General features: G+C 35.7%; 1 protein-coding gene and 1 pseudogene across 1 annotated transcript in view; both read left to right on the top strand.

The window, feature by feature from the left end:
- Positions 1-17806, top strand: part of DYNC2H1 (dynein cytoplasmic 2 heavy chain 1) — a 315287-nt gene that overhangs the window by 38609 nt on the left and 258872 nt on the right. The window contains exons 23-32 of the mRNA XM_054592495.1: positions 552-707; positions 799-913; positions 1408-1578; positions 2517-2899; positions 4491-4623; positions 4728-4845; positions 6420-6532; positions 8135-8254; positions 15751-15901; positions 17563-17768. Of these exons, the coding sequence (XP_054448470.1) occupies positions 552-707; positions 799-913; positions 1408-1578; positions 2517-2899; positions 4491-4623; positions 4728-4845; positions 6420-6532; positions 8135-8254; positions 15751-15901; positions 17563-17768 (1666 nt within the window). The remainder of the gene's footprint in view (positions 1-551; positions 708-798; positions 914-1407; positions 1579-2516; positions 2900-4490; positions 4624-4727; positions 4846-6419; positions 6533-8134; positions 8255-15750; positions 15902-17562; positions 17769-17806) is intronic.
- On the top strand, positions 9828-10642 carry LOC129086004 (GTP-binding nuclear protein Ran-like; annotated as a pseudogene).

The raw sequence follows: 17806 nt of genomic DNA on the forward strand, positions 1-17806 counted from the left end.
ATGAATCTAGCAAAATAAAAAAGACAACTCAAAGAAAGAATTTGTTGTTTTATGTTATAATACTATAGGCTATTAAATTTGAGCATTGTTTTAGGTTTGGTCTATTTAGGCAAGTGTAGCTATAAACTAATTGTTTTCATAGGTGAATAGAGATTTTAGTATCATTTATGAAATGGCATTGTACCAAATAGATGAAGGATATCCTTGATTCTAAAAGATAACCCTTTCAATTGAGAATATTCTCAGATTAATCCATAAAGATATACAATTTGAATATTCATTACATATTATATATAATATACATAAAATATATTTATATATATTACCAACCTCACTTTGACTATTTTGTAAAAAATTTATATTAATGAATTTGGAAAAGCTCATGACTAAGTAAAATTCTCATGTAATATTGGCATAGACTTGCACTGTGTACCTCCACTATCAAATACACATGCTTATAACACACACCGGGAACACAGTTAAATAATATTGATATTTAACAATTTTCCTTTTTTTGAAAATTTAATGATATTTCACTGTTTTTTTAATAGTGATGATTGCCATCATTTTGGACTAGAAGAGCCCAACTTCTCTTTGGCAAATAGCATCTCTAAAGACATTGAGGGCTGTGCACAAATTTGGGCACTTTATGAAGAGTTTCAGCAAGGATTTCAGGAAATGGCCAATGAAGACTGGATTACTTTTCGGTTTGATTCATAAACAGTATTTAGATTTTACAGTTTTTAATGTTTTTTGGGATGCAAGTTAAATTTAAGGTGTGTTTGTGGTATTTTGTAGGACTAAGACATACCTGTTTGAGGAATTTTTGATGATTTGGCATGACAGATTAAGGAAAGTTGAAGAACATTCAGTAATGACAGTGAAATTACAATCAGAAGTTGACAAATATAAAGTAAGATGGTTTTACTTACTATTTACAAATGATCTTGAAACTTTCATGTATCTTTTTATTATGTAATGACTGAACTGTAATCTTAGTTCTTATATTTTTCAATAATTCCATTACATGAATAAAATAGGAAGTATAGATAAACCATAGAAATAATTGATACTTCTGCTGCCAATCTGAAAGAAGCTATAAAAGAAATTTCTGGCTAAAATTATAAATCAGACTATATTTCCTAAGAAATTTAGGATATGGATCATTTAGCATATATAGGGTATAAGCCATATCCTAAAATAAAAATACCAGCTACAAAGTGTGATTAGTGTGTATCCATAATGAAAAGTTTTATACAATTTCTGTTTGACTGTGATTTCAAGATTGTTAAATAAAATGATTAAAATTTTTATACTTAATAACCAGAACAGTAAATGAAAATTTGCATTTTGCTCATATGTGTGTACTGTGTATATACATATATCTTTTTTTTTTTTTTTTAACAGATTGTAATTCCTGTCTTGAAATATGTGAGAGGGGAACATCTTTCTCCAGATCACTGGCTTGACCTTTTTCGTCTACTTGGCCTTCCAAGGGGAACTAGTCTAGAGAAGTTACTGTTTGGTGATCTTCTCAGATTAGCTGATACAATTGTTGCCAAAGCCTCAGACCTTAAAGTAAGAATCACCTTTATAAGTATCTCATATGTCTGACCTTTGTGCACATGTGATTTTACTTTGTATTTGGTTATATAATAAAACAGCAAGTTAAATTTTTTTCCTTTTTTAGTGACAGTGTTCCATTATTCCATCATTCTTTCATTAGTAATACATCTGAATATATCTAGCTCTGTGTATGGGACTATAGAAACAATAATATAAACCCATTCTTTGAGAGAGAGAAAACATGTGAAATAAAAAAATGTCTTATTTTAAGAATGGAGTCAGCTTTGATCAAAATATGAAAAAAATACAAATCATCTTACATGTAATACATTTAAAATCTTGGGGTATATTATAAGTAGAAGCCAAAGGATACCAAAAAAGCAGAGAGGTAAACCAAGAACCAATTTGGTACTCAGATTTAGAAAAGGTTTCAGGTGAAAGTAAAACTTGTCACAATTCTATCATAAGTGTCAGACTTTCTGTGTTGTGTTCTGCCCATTCAATATAATAATAAAAGAACTCCTGATGTCAAACTGTTCTATTCTCTATCTAAACATAGTGGATGATTGCTAATCACTTTAGATGTATCAGAACTTATAATGAAGTTACAATAAAATGTATAAGGTATGCAAAACCTCAGATGAACCAGATTGTTTTGTGTTTTGCTATGGATGCTTGAATTTTCTGTTTTTCTTTTTTAGAAGTAAAAATCATAAGGCAGACCTTTGTATATACTTTGACCATGTGAACCTGGATACTTGGTGTCTGATATCCATGGATACGTTAGCCAGTATAATTCTCTTTCATTGCGTGTAAATTATATCCACTTACATTTTTTTGTCATATATAAAGCCAGATAAAAATATCTTCGTATAAAACAGATTCCTTACAATTTATTTATTTGATAATTGATGTTGAAATAATAAATATGGATACTTTGTGTTAAACAGGATTTAAATAGTCGAGCACAAGGTGAAGTTACAATCAGAGAAGCTTTACGTGAACTTGATCTCTGGGGAGTTGGAGCAGTATTTACATTGACTGATTATGAAGACAGCCAAAGTCGAAACATCAAGCTGATTAAAGACTGGAAAGACATAGTAAATCAGGTTGGAGATAATAGATGCCTTCTTCAGTCCTTAAAGGATTCTCCTTATTACAAAGGATTTGAAGATAAAGTGTCAATTTGGGAAAGAAAACTGGCAGAGTTAGATGAGTACCTGCAGAATTTAAACCATATTCAGAGAAAGTGGGTGTATTTGGAACCCATTTTTGGCCGTGGAGCATTGCCGAAAGAACAGACACGCTTCAACAGAGTCGATGAAGATTTTAGGTCAGTACAACTACGTAAGACATAGACACAAATGGCAGTTTTTATTCATATTCTAAGGTGTTTAAAAGAAGATAATTACCTTTACAGTATTAGAGTCATCTGTGCATTCCAGTTCTTTCTTTACTGGATACATAGCTGTTTCTGAGGAGCTGTTTCCCCCAGTTCAACTGTGTACTTTTTGAACCATTTTGAATTGGCGTCTTATTTATCATTCTGTATATATACCTGATATTTCTGAAAGTTAACCAATGTATACCTTTGCCGTTGTAAATTTGATGGACATTTTTCATTCCTTATTTTGATTTATCTCTGATTAATATTTAAAGAGTTAAACAACTCTTTTTTTTCTTTGAAGTCTCTTCCCTTGGCTTCTGTGATACTGTCCTCACCTGTTTTTTTTTGCCTGTCTCCCTGGTTCTACTCTTAGTTCCTAGTACCGAGACCTCTCAAAACATTTAAATGTAGATATTCCCAAGGTTTCAGCCTTCGATTCTTTTCTTACCCTGTATTTTCTCTTAGGGGATCTTAGGCACTCTAAGCATCAGTTCTCTTCTCTTTGCTGATATCTCTTCAACCTCTATGTCAAGCCCATATTTCTCTTCTGAGCTAAGATTATACTAAGCATTTTTAATCAATAAGTCAGAACTAAAATTTTAAGTTTATCCCTTTCCCACAGATCTTTTATCTTCCAGATTTCTGTCTCAATAAATGGTACCACCCAATTGCTCAAAGCAGAAATAGGATACCTTTGACATCTCCTGCCATTTTCAAATCCATTAAATTAATCAATCTCTGTTGATTCTAACCCACTTAATATATTTTAACATATCTTTTATATTTGTTCGATTTTATTTTAAAATACTTTTTGTTATCACTAACTTTGCTGCTTACCTTTCTGACCTATTCTTGTCTTCTCTAATAAGTTTTTCATACGATAGCTAGAGTAATTTTTTTCTAAATGAAGTTTTCATCACTTCTTTCCTTTATTGCTTTAAGTAAAACTTTAAAATGCTTTTCTTTTGCTCTAAGGATAAAGAATGATCCTTGTCCATTTCTGTACCCTTTCTTGTACTACTCTCTGTTTTGCTTTAGTGGCTCTAGCCTTTAGTTTCTCAGGCATACCAAACTTCTTCCAGGATCTTTGCCAGTGACTGTTTCCCTTGTAATCACCAGCTTTTTCTTTTCATTCATCATCTCAGCTTCAATTACTTCCTCAAAGAAGCCATAGATTAGGGTTGCCCTGTTAGCCACTTTAATAGTTCTTTGTAACTTTCCTTTTTAGCAGGTATCATAATTTCACTTAAATGCTTTGAGAAATTATTTAATGTTTTTCTTTGTCATTAGACTACTAGCTCCATTTTGTGGGGCTTACTATTTGATTAATGACTAAATGAAATGAAAGGATTTGCAATATGGGGAGGTAAAAATGATAATGGGATATTATTAATTTTTAGTATTATTTATTAGAAGCATAATTATGAGTTGCTTGTTGTATAGTTACATGTAGTATGTTTTAAGCAGATTAAAAAATAAAATAAATATATCAATATCAAAAACCGTAGATGTGAAAATGACTGTTTTTCTTCTGTAGATCAATAATGACTGACATCAAGAAAGACAACAGAGTCACAACGTTAACTGCTCATGCAGGAATCAGAAATTCTCTACTGACAATACTTGATCAGCTTCAAAGATGTCAGAAATCATTAAATGAATTTTTGGAGGCATGTTTTTCTTTTTTTAAATCTTTATATAATAAATTATAAACTTCTTACTATAATAATTATTTGAAAAGAGAAGTCTATTCTTTTTGTTTTATTTTTATTAGGAAAAACGCTCAGCATTTCCAAGATTTTATTTTATTGGTGATGATGATTTGTTAGAAATACTGGGCCAGTCTACAAACCCTTCAGTAATTCAGTCTCACCTTAAGAAGCTGTTTGCTGGTAATATTCAACATTTATTCAATAGACATTTATTGAGTTTCAGCTATTTGCCAGACGTAATATTAGACTTTTATGTAGACTATTAATTAAAATAGAGGTTGTACACTCAAAAAAACTTAGAATTTAGTGTGAGAGATAAGCTAGTAAGTTGACAAGTATAGAATGGCAATTTCTATGGTTGATATAAGTACATGGTGTTATGCCTGCATCTATGAAGGTGTTTAAATTAGTTTTGGGATATCACAAAGACAGTGACTTTTAACATGAAATCTGAAGAACGTATAGGTCTTAGCTAGAAGAAAGATGGGGAGGCAGACTGAATAGGCTCTGCAGAGGCTTGGAAGTAAAGGAGAATATGTCCTTTCTTTACTAAGTTTAAGGTCTCCTGAATGACATTCAAGTGGAGATATCCAATAGCCAATCATTTGCAGCAGAGAGAGCTGGGATGGAGATGTAAGATTAGGAGTGATTTGTATATAGATAATAATTACTGTATGGAAATAGGTAAGATTGTATGGTGCTAATAATTATTTTATGAAAATAAATAAAATTATCTGAAAAAAGTGTAGAGTAATAGTGCTATATTCTTTAACTTCGTTGAATCGCATTTGTTGGTTAATTGCAAATGGAATTGGTTTGCCACAAAAATAATGATGATTTTTTTTCTTAAAATAATTTGTTGGAAAAGAATTATATTTTTCAAAATAACTTTAAGAAGACGAAAATTTTCATTATCTTCACTTATAATTAGGGTCAGCAAACTATATATAGACGCACAGGCCAAAACCTGGCTCATTGCCATTTTTCTTCTTAAATAAAGTTTTGTTGGAACACTATTTTTTATTGCTGCTGTTTTGCTAATAGTGCTGGTTAAAGTAGTTGACACAGAGACCTGTGACTTGTAAAAACCTAAAATATTTACTCTCTGGTGCTTTACAGAAGTATTTATAACCACTGCACATCCGTAGCTTCCAGGTGTTTATATCTGTAACTGTAGGCTATGGGAGGCAGGGGAAAGCGCTCTTGGCCTCAGAAGGCTTGCATCCAGGCTCTACCACTTATTAGTCAGTTGTTAATTAATTATTACCTCTCTGACATTTTGAAAATAATAACTTACAGGGTTTTTCTGAGGATCAAAATTAGATAATGTGTTTAGGTTTTCTTTGCTGTTTTTAAATATAAAGCGATGTGCAGATTTTGGGGAAGGTCCTATTTGTCCTCCTCCCTTCCTCTCATCTTTTTGTGTCATATCATTTGTGTGCATTCATTTATTTATGGCTTCCCCCCCATTATAATGTTTTTGAGATACCTACAACTATATTTTATTATTTTAATTTCCAAATAGCATTTCATTGTTTGACTATGCCATAGTTTATTCATTTACCTGTTGATGGGCGTGGGCTGTTTCCCATTTTTGATTATGAAAAGCTGTTCCATTACATTATATAATAGAATAAACACAATTTTACTGCATTGTAATGTATATTATGAGGTACATACTATGTGGTGGTCATATGATGTTTAATAATTATCTTTAATCATTTTGTATTTAAATTGTTGCTTTTATATTATAGGCATTAACAGTGTGTGTTTTGATGAGGAATCAAAACACATAACTGCAATGAAATCTTTAGAGGGAGAAGTTGTACCTTTTAAAAATAAAGTTCTTTTATCAAATAATGTAGAGGTAAGTAATTCTTTTTCAAGTATGAACATAAATAAACTTTGTATCAAAAATTACTTTGTTAATTTGAAGGGTAAAGTTGTCTAATTTAGGCCTTTTAGGAAATTCATATCTTTAGAAAAGGATTTTTTTTTTGGTTCAGAATGATTTGATATTAAAGAGAACATGGATTTTTAGTCTTTGGAAGGCAGGCATTATATATGTAAGTATGAAAGGAGCTTTAGCTTTGGAGTCAAAAAGACTTTGATATTAATCTTAGCTCCAAAACTTACTGTTATGGGACTTAGAATCTATTTCCTTATCTGTAAAATGGGAATCTTACTATTGTTGCAAAGGCTTTCTATTGAAAATTAAATGAGATAACTGTCTTTAAGTACATTATGTAGTGTTTGGAACATAAGTCCTTGGTAAGTCTTCTTAGATCTCTTCTTAAAATATGAGATGTATAAGATGATTTAGGTGCACTCATAAGTTTGATGCTAGTGCATTTATAGCATAGTTATGAGTAATTGGTTGTGTAGGACTGGAAGTGAACTATCAAAGGCCTATTACAGGTGTACAGTCAAAACCAAATAGCAATAGGTTGCATCACATTGGAGTATAATTTTCAGGTTTCAAAATTATCTTCCAACTGAAGTCAATGGCCATGTCTTATCATGCATGTATTTATACAGTTTACCCAAAGGTCTCTCTCTGATTAGGCCTCAACATTTTATCAGATGATTGAAAGCACAGTTTTGTTAAGAAACTTTCACGTTGGTTGGAGAGTTTTGTTGCTTTTTGCTGTTGTTTTCCTTTCTTTAGTTTTGCTGGGACCAGATGAACAGAGAGAGGAAGAGCTTAAGTTTTACTAGCTGGGCTAGAGCAATTATTTGCAGAGAAGGAAAATAGAAGTCTGAGAGCTCTTACGATGATTATCAGAGTATGTGTCTTTGTTGTTTTGTACAGAGATTCTCACTATTTTGCTTCTGTGGCTTTGAGCTGAGTAAAGCATCATGCTGTTTTTAATATCAGAAAGTGCTCTAAAGTTAAAAAGAAAGGCTAGAACTTAGAGTGATGATAAAAAGCTAGAACTTAGTGTTAAAGTAAGTCATGATGAAAAGCTATTTAAGATTGTAGTTCTTGCCCTTAGATTTATTGCAAATGATAGTCTTTTAAAGTAGTGATTCATAAATATTTATTGTAATTTTTATCAATCGTTATTTTAACTTTCACTTATTTTATCTATAATCACATGAGTGAAAACATATATTGTTTGATCTTGAATCAAAATTAGTTTTATTCAAAGAGGCAGCTTAATCTTTCAAATAACATATTTCATCCTGACTAAACAGTCTCTTCCTATGGCTGCAAGTTTTTGAATTTGAGGTCATCAGGATAGTGTGCGCCAGGGGACTTAGCTAGTTATTTTGCCTCTGATTTATTGGTCCAGCTATCTAGTTTAATTAGTCATAATGATGAAATGACAGCGTTACTTTTTAAATGTTTGCATTGTATTTTGTAGGAGTAAATAAGAAGTTATAATCCACTGTCCTGGAATAAAAGAATAGGGTTAGTCAACAGATTATATACCTCTTTTATGACATCTTCTGACTTTATTTTCAGACTTGGTTAAATGATTTGGCCTTGGAAATGAAGCAAACTTTGAGACAGTTGTTGACAGAATGTGTTACTACTGGACGAAGTTCTCAAGGTGCAGTTGACCCATCCTTGTTCCCTTCACAGGTAAGGAGGCTTATGTCTGGAATAAAGGTAAACACGGTATCATGGGATGATCCCTGACCTGGAGGTCATGGGGCTGAGACAGCTGGCATCTCTGTACTCCCTTTATCTAACAGTTATCGCTGACAAATTGTTTAACTTCTGAGTCTCAGTTGCCTCAAATGTACAATGTGAGGGAAGAACTGCATTGTAAAGTTCTTGTCTCTCTCCATTAGTTTGGCATAATTCAGATGCTTTCAAGCAGAAGGCATGCTGAGATCTAAGCAACCCAAGTGGTGGGGAATGGAATGGGGAGGGACAATCAGTCATGCAGCAGCTTCTTCTGTCCATGTATTTGTCCATCAGTGATAGAAAGGCACCTGATATATAATCCTGTCCCCCACCCCTCCCATGGAATTACCTAAGATGTTGGTACGGACAGGAATTTAGCAGGGTGTTAGTGTAGATGTGAAGTATGGTGATACCACTGAACTAACGTGTTGGCAGCAGAGCTGAGAGCTAGGTTACACAGTGGGTATTGCAGCTTTATGTTTATAGGAACTCATTCCTGAAACACTGGCTACTAGATAAGAATCTTACAAAACTTCTTCCAGGCCTTACCTAAATGTAGAACTAAGGATTGTGTTAAGTATTCTGCCTCGTTCAGGATTTGTTTTATTGATGGTTGAGACTAGCCCTATAGGATTAGGACATCAGGAACTTTAGTTCTTAGGAACCATGAAAGGTAGGCATTGAGATGTTCTATGATTTCTCACAGGAAAACCTATCAAAGTTTTCAAAGTTATATGCTTTTCAGATTAAAACATTTAGTAGAAAGAATCTACTAAAGTAGAAAGAATCTGACAGACTTTGATTCAAATCCTGCCTTTTCAAGTTATTCCCTGAGTGATTCTTTTTGAGACTTAGTTAAGAGAGAGTAATAATACTGACTTTGATGGTTCATTTTGATGGTTAAATCATAACATGTTTGCAGAGCACCATTAATGACCATTACATTATAGATAACTAATAATATTAGTGCCTGTGCAGATGTCTTAATGGTAACTTGACTTGACAGTTAGCCAAAAAGTATCTTGACTGTCATTTCTGTTAGCCTCTCACAGAAATTGTATAGCAAACTATTACAAATTGAGATGACTGATTTGCATTTAAAATACAGAAATTCAAGTGTTGCTGAAAAAGAATTATGTATCAGAATTAGTGTAGAGTTGGTAAGTGAACAATTTCATGTGAAAGTTAAAGAGCAAAGTCTTTTCACAAAAAAAGCAGATTTGGATCTGTTTAAATGCTTCACCATATATCTGATTAAAGAAATTGGTGAGTTTTGTGCTACGAAGTATGGCAGATAACTTTGTCCTTGAAAGAGTTACTAATTGGCTTGCTCTTCTATAAAAGAAATCTGCTATGATATTTACACAGTGTTTTAAGTTAAAGCAAGACAACAGGTTAGCTGGCTATATTAAATTGTAAGATGTGTGTATAGAGAACTAAATGAGTTAATCTGATAAATTGAAGCATTCGATGATACTCATCTGGGTGCTGAAAAGTGTATGTCAGAAAGACAGTCTGGGCTCTCAATCAGACGGGCGGGGAGACGCTTCTGGAAGTCACATCACCATGGCCGCCCAAGGAGAACCCCAAGTTCAGTTCAAACTTGTGTTGGTTGGCGACGGTGGGACCGGGAAGACCACGTTCGTGAAACGCCATCTCACGGGTGAATTTGAGAAGAAGTATGTAGCCACCCTGGGCGTGGAGGTCCAACCGCTGGTGTTGCGCACCAACCGAGGGCCCATCAAGTTCAACGTCTGGGACACGGCGGGCCAGGAGAAGTTCGGCGGCCTCCGGGACGACTACTACATCCAAGCCCAGTGTGCCATCATCATGTTCGATGTCACCTCGAGAGTCACTTACAAGAACGTGCCTAACTGGCACAGGGACCTGGTGCGGGTGTGCAAGAACATCCCCATCGTGCTGTGTGGCAACAAGGTAGACATTAAGGACAGAAAAGTCAAGGCGCAGTCCATCATCTTCCACTGAAAGAAGAACCTTCAGTACTACGACATTTCTGCCAAAAGTAACTACAACTCTAAAAGCCCTTCCTCTGGCTCGCTAGAAAACTAATCGGAGACCCTAACTTAGAAACCGCTGTGCCTGCTCTCGCCCCACCGGAGGTCGTCATGGACCCAGCGTTGGCAGCACAGTATGAGCACGACCTCGAGGTTGCTCAGACCACCGCTCTGCCTCATGAGGACGACGACCTGTGAGAAAGGGAAGCTGGAGCCTAGCGTCAGAAGTCTAGTTTTATAGGCAGCTGTCCTGTGATGTTAGTGGTGCAGCATGTTTGCCACTTTATTATCTAGCTAAGTAGAACCTGTGCTTGATCTGTGGGGTGCTGAGAGGCGAATGGGCTTCGGAGTGAATGTGGCTGTTTAAAAACACCTTCATTTGTTGGACCTGCATATTTCGCTGTTTTGGAACGCAGTTGTTTCCTTATTGATTTTCAACTCTTAAGACTGCGGCAGTCGCATCACAACATTCAGTGGAGAAACCTTGTTTGTTACTGTCATTCCCGTTCCTTTCTATTTAGAATCAGAATAAAGTTGTATTTCAAATATCTCAGCAAGTGAACTCATCCCTCGTTTAATAAGCATTTTAAAACCACTAACAAGGAAAACTGTGCTGTTACTCTTTAGATTGCCTTTACTATTGTCACTTAAAGTCTGACGTTAGATTTTTTCCTGTCCTGATTTTTTTGTATGTTTCAATCATTTCACACAAATGAGATGACAGTTCAATAGTATTTTGTGTGGTAAGTTAAGAGGTGTAAATATTGTCAGTGCAGTTAAGCTGAAATAACGTCTCCCCGCCTGCTTTCTGGCTACATTGTGTCATGTGTGAAGAGCTTGTTCAGGACTATGCAACCTGATGGGGCACAAGCAGTACATGTTTTAGACATTCCAAACAGAGATTTTAAGAACTGTGTTTGGCTTTTATTTTATGGCTGAAGTAACCAATCTGCTGGCACAGAGCTTTTCAAAGTCAGATGAAGCCATTCAGAGGATAGGCAGAGCTTGTGGGAAGTCTGATCTGTTGAAAATGAACATAGATTATGCATTTATTTGCTTTTTGTTTTAATGTTAGATGTTAATGTAAAGATATTCTAGGAAGATGTTCTATATTTATGCACTGCTCTTTAAGTACTTCCACGCTTTAAAGATGCCAAAAATTAAGGATTTAAGTTAGAGCACCACAGCTTTAATGGTTTTTTTCCTGAGTGATTTTTGTGAGTGGTGCAAAGACACAGGCAAATAACCAGGAAATCCGCTCCCACGGAGTAGTAGTCCTGCCTCGGCAGTCTTCCGTGCGGTTTCCACGGTCGACCTGGCCCGAGTTTGATCTCAGTGACACTAGACTGTAGAATTCAGTTTCAAAGGTATGAGCTATTTTGCTCATATAAGTATTGCTATACTTCAGTTTACCAAAGTTATTTAACTGTCCAATTTTCCTTAAATGATGACTTGTACCAAAAACAGGTAGGAAAGGATCACTCAAATACACAGGAAAATAAGATACAAAGTGTAGAATGGATTAAATTTTAAGATTGAAGTTCAACATCAGCAGGTTCGCTTAAGGTTTGAATTGCTGTATATGCTGTGTTCTCTCTTCCATTCAGAACCAGATGTTAACAGTCCAAGATGTGAAAAGTTTCTTCCCCAAATTGGGAGGAAACCTCTCAGATAACCTAATGTAAGGGGGGTCGCGCGGCGCGCGCGTGTGTGTGTCTGTGTGTGTGTAGAATGCAAGTGTAACGGATACTCTGACTCTTCAATGTAACCCTTAAATTTTGGAAGCTGCTTGTTTAATATGGGGTGGGAAAGGATTTACAAGTCATTGGAAAAAATACTGCTGCAAAATTTATTGCTTACACTTTGCTTGGACCAAAAAAAAAAAAAAAAGAAAGACAGTCTGTTCACTAGTAATTGATGAATATGTTTAGTGTTTTTATATGATGGATTATTTTTAGTTTAAAGGAGCATATTGGTTTACCTTGTTCATCTAGTAAATGTGTAAAACTTTTTAATATGTTTTGAAAGACAAGTGTTTAAATATATAATTTTCATAATTTATTAGTAACCTTGCTATATAGGTACTATTAAAGAAACTCTCTGAAGCAGTGTGAACATTTCATTTTTTTAAAAATTTTAAATTTTTAAATCGTGTTTATTCTGTTACAGTAGTCCCAGTTTTTTCCCCTTTGCCCTCCTCCACACATCCCACCCCGCCCCCCTCTCCCACAGTCAATTCCCACTCTGTTGTCCATGTCCATGGGTCATTCATACATGTTCTTTGTTTAGTCCCTTCTCCTCCTTTCCACCATTGTCCTCCTTCCCCATCCCTCTGGTCACTTTCAGTCTGCGCCATGTTTCCTTGCCTGTGGTCTATTTCGTTTGTTAGTTTATTTTGATGAATAGATTCCTCTTAGAGGTGAGATCATAAGGTATTTGTCTTTCACCGACTGGCTTATTTCACTTAGCATAACATTGTCCTGTTCCACCCATGTTGTCGCAAAAGGTAGGAGTTTCTTCTTTTTTTTTCTTTTTTTAAATGCAGACTGATTTTATTTATTTTTTTAAATGTCAAAATCTATTATAAAATATTAAAAAATTTAAATCCATTGCAAAGTCTCAGCAATTAAAACATGACACCAGCACAGAAATAATCAAGCAGATCAATGAAATATAATGAGCATTCTAGAAACAAACGTGTATCTCAGTCTAACAATGTAATATATGATTAAATTGATATTTTAAATCAATGGGGAAAATAAGGCTTATTAAACAAATCAGGAGCATGGACCACTATTACTTGAAATAAAACAAGTACAGAGCCCTATTTCACACATTAAACAAAATATATTCAGGTGGGTTAAAAATGAATATGTAAACAGGTTTAATTTCAACAAATAATAAAGGAACAATTAAAATAACATTATTACAATCAGATTAATACATATTAAAAAATACTGGTAATATCAAGTATTGGTGACTGTGAAGGAACTGGGTACTCATAGACTCTTTTTCTTCATCTTCTTAAAGCCGTCCCTTTAGCATATTTTGCAGTGCTGGTTTGGCGGAGGTGTATTCTTTTAGCCTTCTTTTGTCTGGGAAACTCCTTACTTTGCCTTCCATTTTAATTGAGACCCTTGTGGGGTAGAGCAGCCTTGGTTGCAGGCCTTTGCTTTTCATGACTTGGAATATTTCTTGCTGTTCCCTTCTGGCTTGTAGTATTTCTTTTGAGAAGTCAGCTGCTAGTTGTATCGGGGCTCCCTTATTTGTTACTACCTCTTTCTCCCTTGCTTCCTTTAAGATTCTCTGTTTGTCTTTGATATTTGCCCTCTTAATGGTGATGTGTCTTGGAGTGGGCCTCATTGGGTTCCTCTTATATGGGGCCCTCTGTGCTTCCTGGACTGTGTGACTCTTTTCTCTCCTTCAATTAGGGAAGTTTTCCATCATTATTTTTTCAAACAGGTTCCCTATCACTTGCTCCTCTTCTTCTCCTTCTGGTATCCCTATTATATGGATATTATTACATTTCAGGTTGTCCTGCATTTCCCTCAACGCCTCTTCATTCTTTTGGAGTCCTTTTTCATTTTCTTGCTCTTTCTGGGAGCTTTTATCTTCCTTATCCTCCAGCTCGCTGATTCGGTCCTCAGCTTCATCCGGCCTGCTTTTGATTCCTTCTTCTGTGTTCTTCAATTCAGAAAGTGTATTCTTCATTTCCTCTTGTCTCTTATTGATAGTTTCTGTGTCCTTTTTCATGGTGATATAGTTTGAAGTAAGTTCCTCGTAGTTTCCCTGTAGTTTTTTGTGATTCTCTCTGAGCTCACTGAGCCCATTGAGCTTCCTTAGAGAACTGTTGTTTTGAACTCAATAACTGATAGTTTACTTGCCTCTATTTCTTTTGGTTCTCCTTCTGGGAATTCCTTATTTCCCTTCGACTGGGGGGTGCTTCTTTGTCTTCCCATTATTTGTGAGACTTTTTTTTTTTTTGGCTCTGCTTCTTAAATTGATCTGTCTTGATTTCTTGACTTTGTTGTGTGAACCTCTATGGTAGTAGACCACTGTTTTTTCTTTCTGGATCTGCCTCTAACGATGTCAGAGGTTGACCCTCTCTGACCTTAGGCAGTCTGTTAGAGACTTCCAGGAATCTACTGTCTGTGGCTGTGTCCTTCATCTGTTATCTAGTCACTCTGCACTCAGCAGGTGACTTAGACACCACAGGGTGGGGTGGTGTCCCTCCTGTCAGTGGGGTTACTGGGTCCTCAAACGCTGCTGCCGCTCAGGGGCGTGGTCTGCCTGAGCCAGATGGCTGCTGCCGTATGGGGGAGGAGTCAGCACTGGGATCCCACCGGCTGCTCTCTCAGTTCTGTCCCCAAAGCCTCCTTCCCCAGTCTCTCCTCAGGCATCTCTAGCCCACTCTGCCCTCGCCTTTGCTGGAGACCAGGGTAAGTGGCTACAAATAAAAATATATGAGTTGGCCCTTTAAATGGCTCTTGGCATCTCCAGCCACCTGTCTCTGGCAGAGAGCAACCCTGCCACTTTTCTTAGATGACTGTTTTCTGTGTACCTTTTGGGCTCTGGTGCTGTAGGCTGGAGATCCCGCTATGGTTTAGACCCTGCTCTTTTCAGGGGGATCCAACTGGCCGTTTCAATATCCTTCTGGCGCTGCCACCTGTGGGTGCCCCGCCTGCCTTCTCGAGTCTCTACCACACTCCTTGCCAGTTAGATTGTGCTAAAGCTGATTCTTCTGTCTGTCTGAGGTTATAAGGCTCCTTTCATGCTGTTCAGTTGTTTGTTCTAGGTGATTTCTCCACAATCTAGTTGTAATTCCAGATTAGTCCTGGGAGGAGGTCAGTGTGACTTCCACTCACACCTCTGCCATCTTGAGTCTCCTATTTTTTTAATGTAAATGTAAGCTATTGATACTGATCTATAGCTAGTTTCCTTTTATGGATTTAGATGGAAAGATACGACAAATCTTAATTTAAGATAAAATTGGAACTTAAAATGGTAGGGTTTAGTAATATACTGAGAGATTATTTGGAATGCCAGCAGATTACTTTTTTTTTAATAAATAGAATGTATCATACACTGGTATCTTTGCTTCCTACTTTTGGAAAGTAGCCATTTATGTGGAGAATTGGGAAGAAAGTACGAAGTCCTTTATGTTACAGTAAGCTTGGTGGATTCTAGGACTCACCAAATAAGCCATTGGAGAGTAATATGAAGAGTTCTGAGAAATAAGATAAGGGTTGTCTCATACAGTGCTTTTTCTATGACTGTATTTCTCTATTAATATTTGAGGTACCAAAAAGGCATCCAGATACAGAGATGCAATATACAATTGAAAATTTGGGAAAAAGGTGTCTTTTCTTAAGTTTATAAAATATTTCTAAGTAAATTCACCTTTAAAAAATATCTTTTCTCTTAATTCAATAGATATTATGCTTGGCAGAACAGATTAAATTTACTGAAGATGTAGAAAATGCTATACAAGATCATAGTCTTCATCAGATTGAAACACAACTGGTGAAAAAGTTAGAGCACTATACTGACATTGATACAAGTTCTGAGGATTTGGGCGATACTGGTAAGAAAAAGTGTTCTCTTTTCTGCCTACGTTTCGGTTATTTGAACATTCTTTGGATTCTATGTTAATTCATTTATTGTTTTTAGCTGGCTAACAACTTTTGACGTTACTTAAGGAGTTACACTATATATGCTTAACTTTTATATTGAACTTAAATGAAATGTAGAAACCTTAACCATCATATAGGTTTCTTTATATTCCCATTTTTGTCTTGTAGTTGTTTTATATATTACATCTATATGCACTGAAAACTCCATGAGATTATAATATAACCGTTAAACATTTTTTGCTTTTAACCATTATACATTTTTAAAGGACTGAAGAGAAAAATAATCTGTTATATTTTCCTAGATGCTTACTATTTCTGTTGCCCTTCCTTCAGCCCGATACTCCAAGTTCCCTTCTGGTGTCATTTTTCTTTCTCTTTGAAGAACTTTGTTTAGCATTTCTTTTAGAGCAGGATTGTTTACTGTCTATGAATTCTCATAGATTTTCTTCATCTGAGAATGTCTAGTCCTCTCACTTTTGTTATGTGACTTGAGGTGGGTGTGTTTTTGTTTTGTTTTTTTTTTGTTTTTTGTATATTGAATGATTTTGGATTGAATTGAACGTTGTGTTATGTGAGTCTGGGTCTCGTTTGAATCCTCTGGATAATGTTGATATTTTTGAGTTAGCAGTTGATCATGTTGGGTTCAGGCCACAAATTATCAGCAAGCCTTCCGTGGCTTGTGGACCCAATGTGGGTTCTGTTTTCACAGTCTGCCGTGTTGTTCAGATCTGTGCCTTATGTGTACCATCTAGTGGCCAGTTCTCAAAGTCTCTCGTTCGATGTGGAGGATGAGATCTGCAGAGCTAAGGGGTGAACCTGAGTTCATAGCAAGTTTATCGGATTGTTTTTCCAATCTCCTTTCAGCCCCCATTTTGGTCCTCTGGCCAGAAAACTAATGTTTCATATATTCTGCATTTCCTGCACACTCTCTGTGACTGTGATCGTGTCCCAGGCTAATTGATGGGAGAACATAGAGAGGAAAAGAGCAGTAGGGGTTTGTCGTACTCTCTTAGGATCGTAGCTCCTCTTATTTCAGAGGAATGTTTCCTTCCCTCAAAATTTAAGGCACTTCTGGGTCTCAACTGCCAGCACTGTAGCTACCTGGAGACTCCTTCTCCTGGCGTTCTCCCTGCCTTCAACAATCTGGGTTTTTGGCTGCACTGCAGCCCAGACTAGGGATGCCAGACAAGGGAAAACAAAATAAGAAGAAGGTAAATTCTTTACTTTTTTGGTGGCGCTTCTGTCATCTTACCCAATTTTCCTAATATTTTTTACTTTTCAGAGTCCTAAATAACAGTTCAGTGCATGTTGTCTGTATTTTTCACATCTGCCATTGGAAGGAAAGATGGCTGGCGTGTGCTTACTCCCTTTCATAGGGAACCAGAACCTCTCTCCTGTTGAGTGTTGATGTCTTAGTTTTCAAATTACGAAATTGGTATTTATTACTCATGGATTTGATATGTTTTGGCTTGTGTGATTTATATTACTATACCATTCATATATATCATGAAATTACTATTTAAATTAATTAAGAAATCACCTGTATACAGATACGGTAAAATGTGTAAGTCACAACCTAACATGTCCTCTAATCATCTTTATTTGTATAAAGAATCTGGAATTTTGGAACTTAAACTTAAAGCACTAATCCTTGACATTATTCATAATATTGATGTGGTGAAACAGCTGAACCAAGTTCAAGTTCATACTACTGAAGACTGGGCTTGGAAAAAACAAGTCAGATTCTATATGAAAAGTGATCACACATGTTATATTCAAATGGTGGATACTGAACTTCAGTATACTTATGAGTATCAGGTATGACTTGTTGCAGAAATATTTTACTGTTATAAATT

This window comes from Pteronotus mesoamericanus, unplaced genomic scaffold (genome assembly GCF_021234165.1).
Source record: "Pteronotus mesoamericanus isolate MK-2021 breed Mesoamerican mustached bat unplaced genomic scaffold, CSHL_Meso_final scaffold_36, whole genome shotgun sequence".
NCBI classification, from domain to species: domain Eukaryota; kingdom Metazoa; phylum Chordata; class Mammalia; order Chiroptera; family Mormoopidae; genus Pteronotus; species Pteronotus mesoamericanus.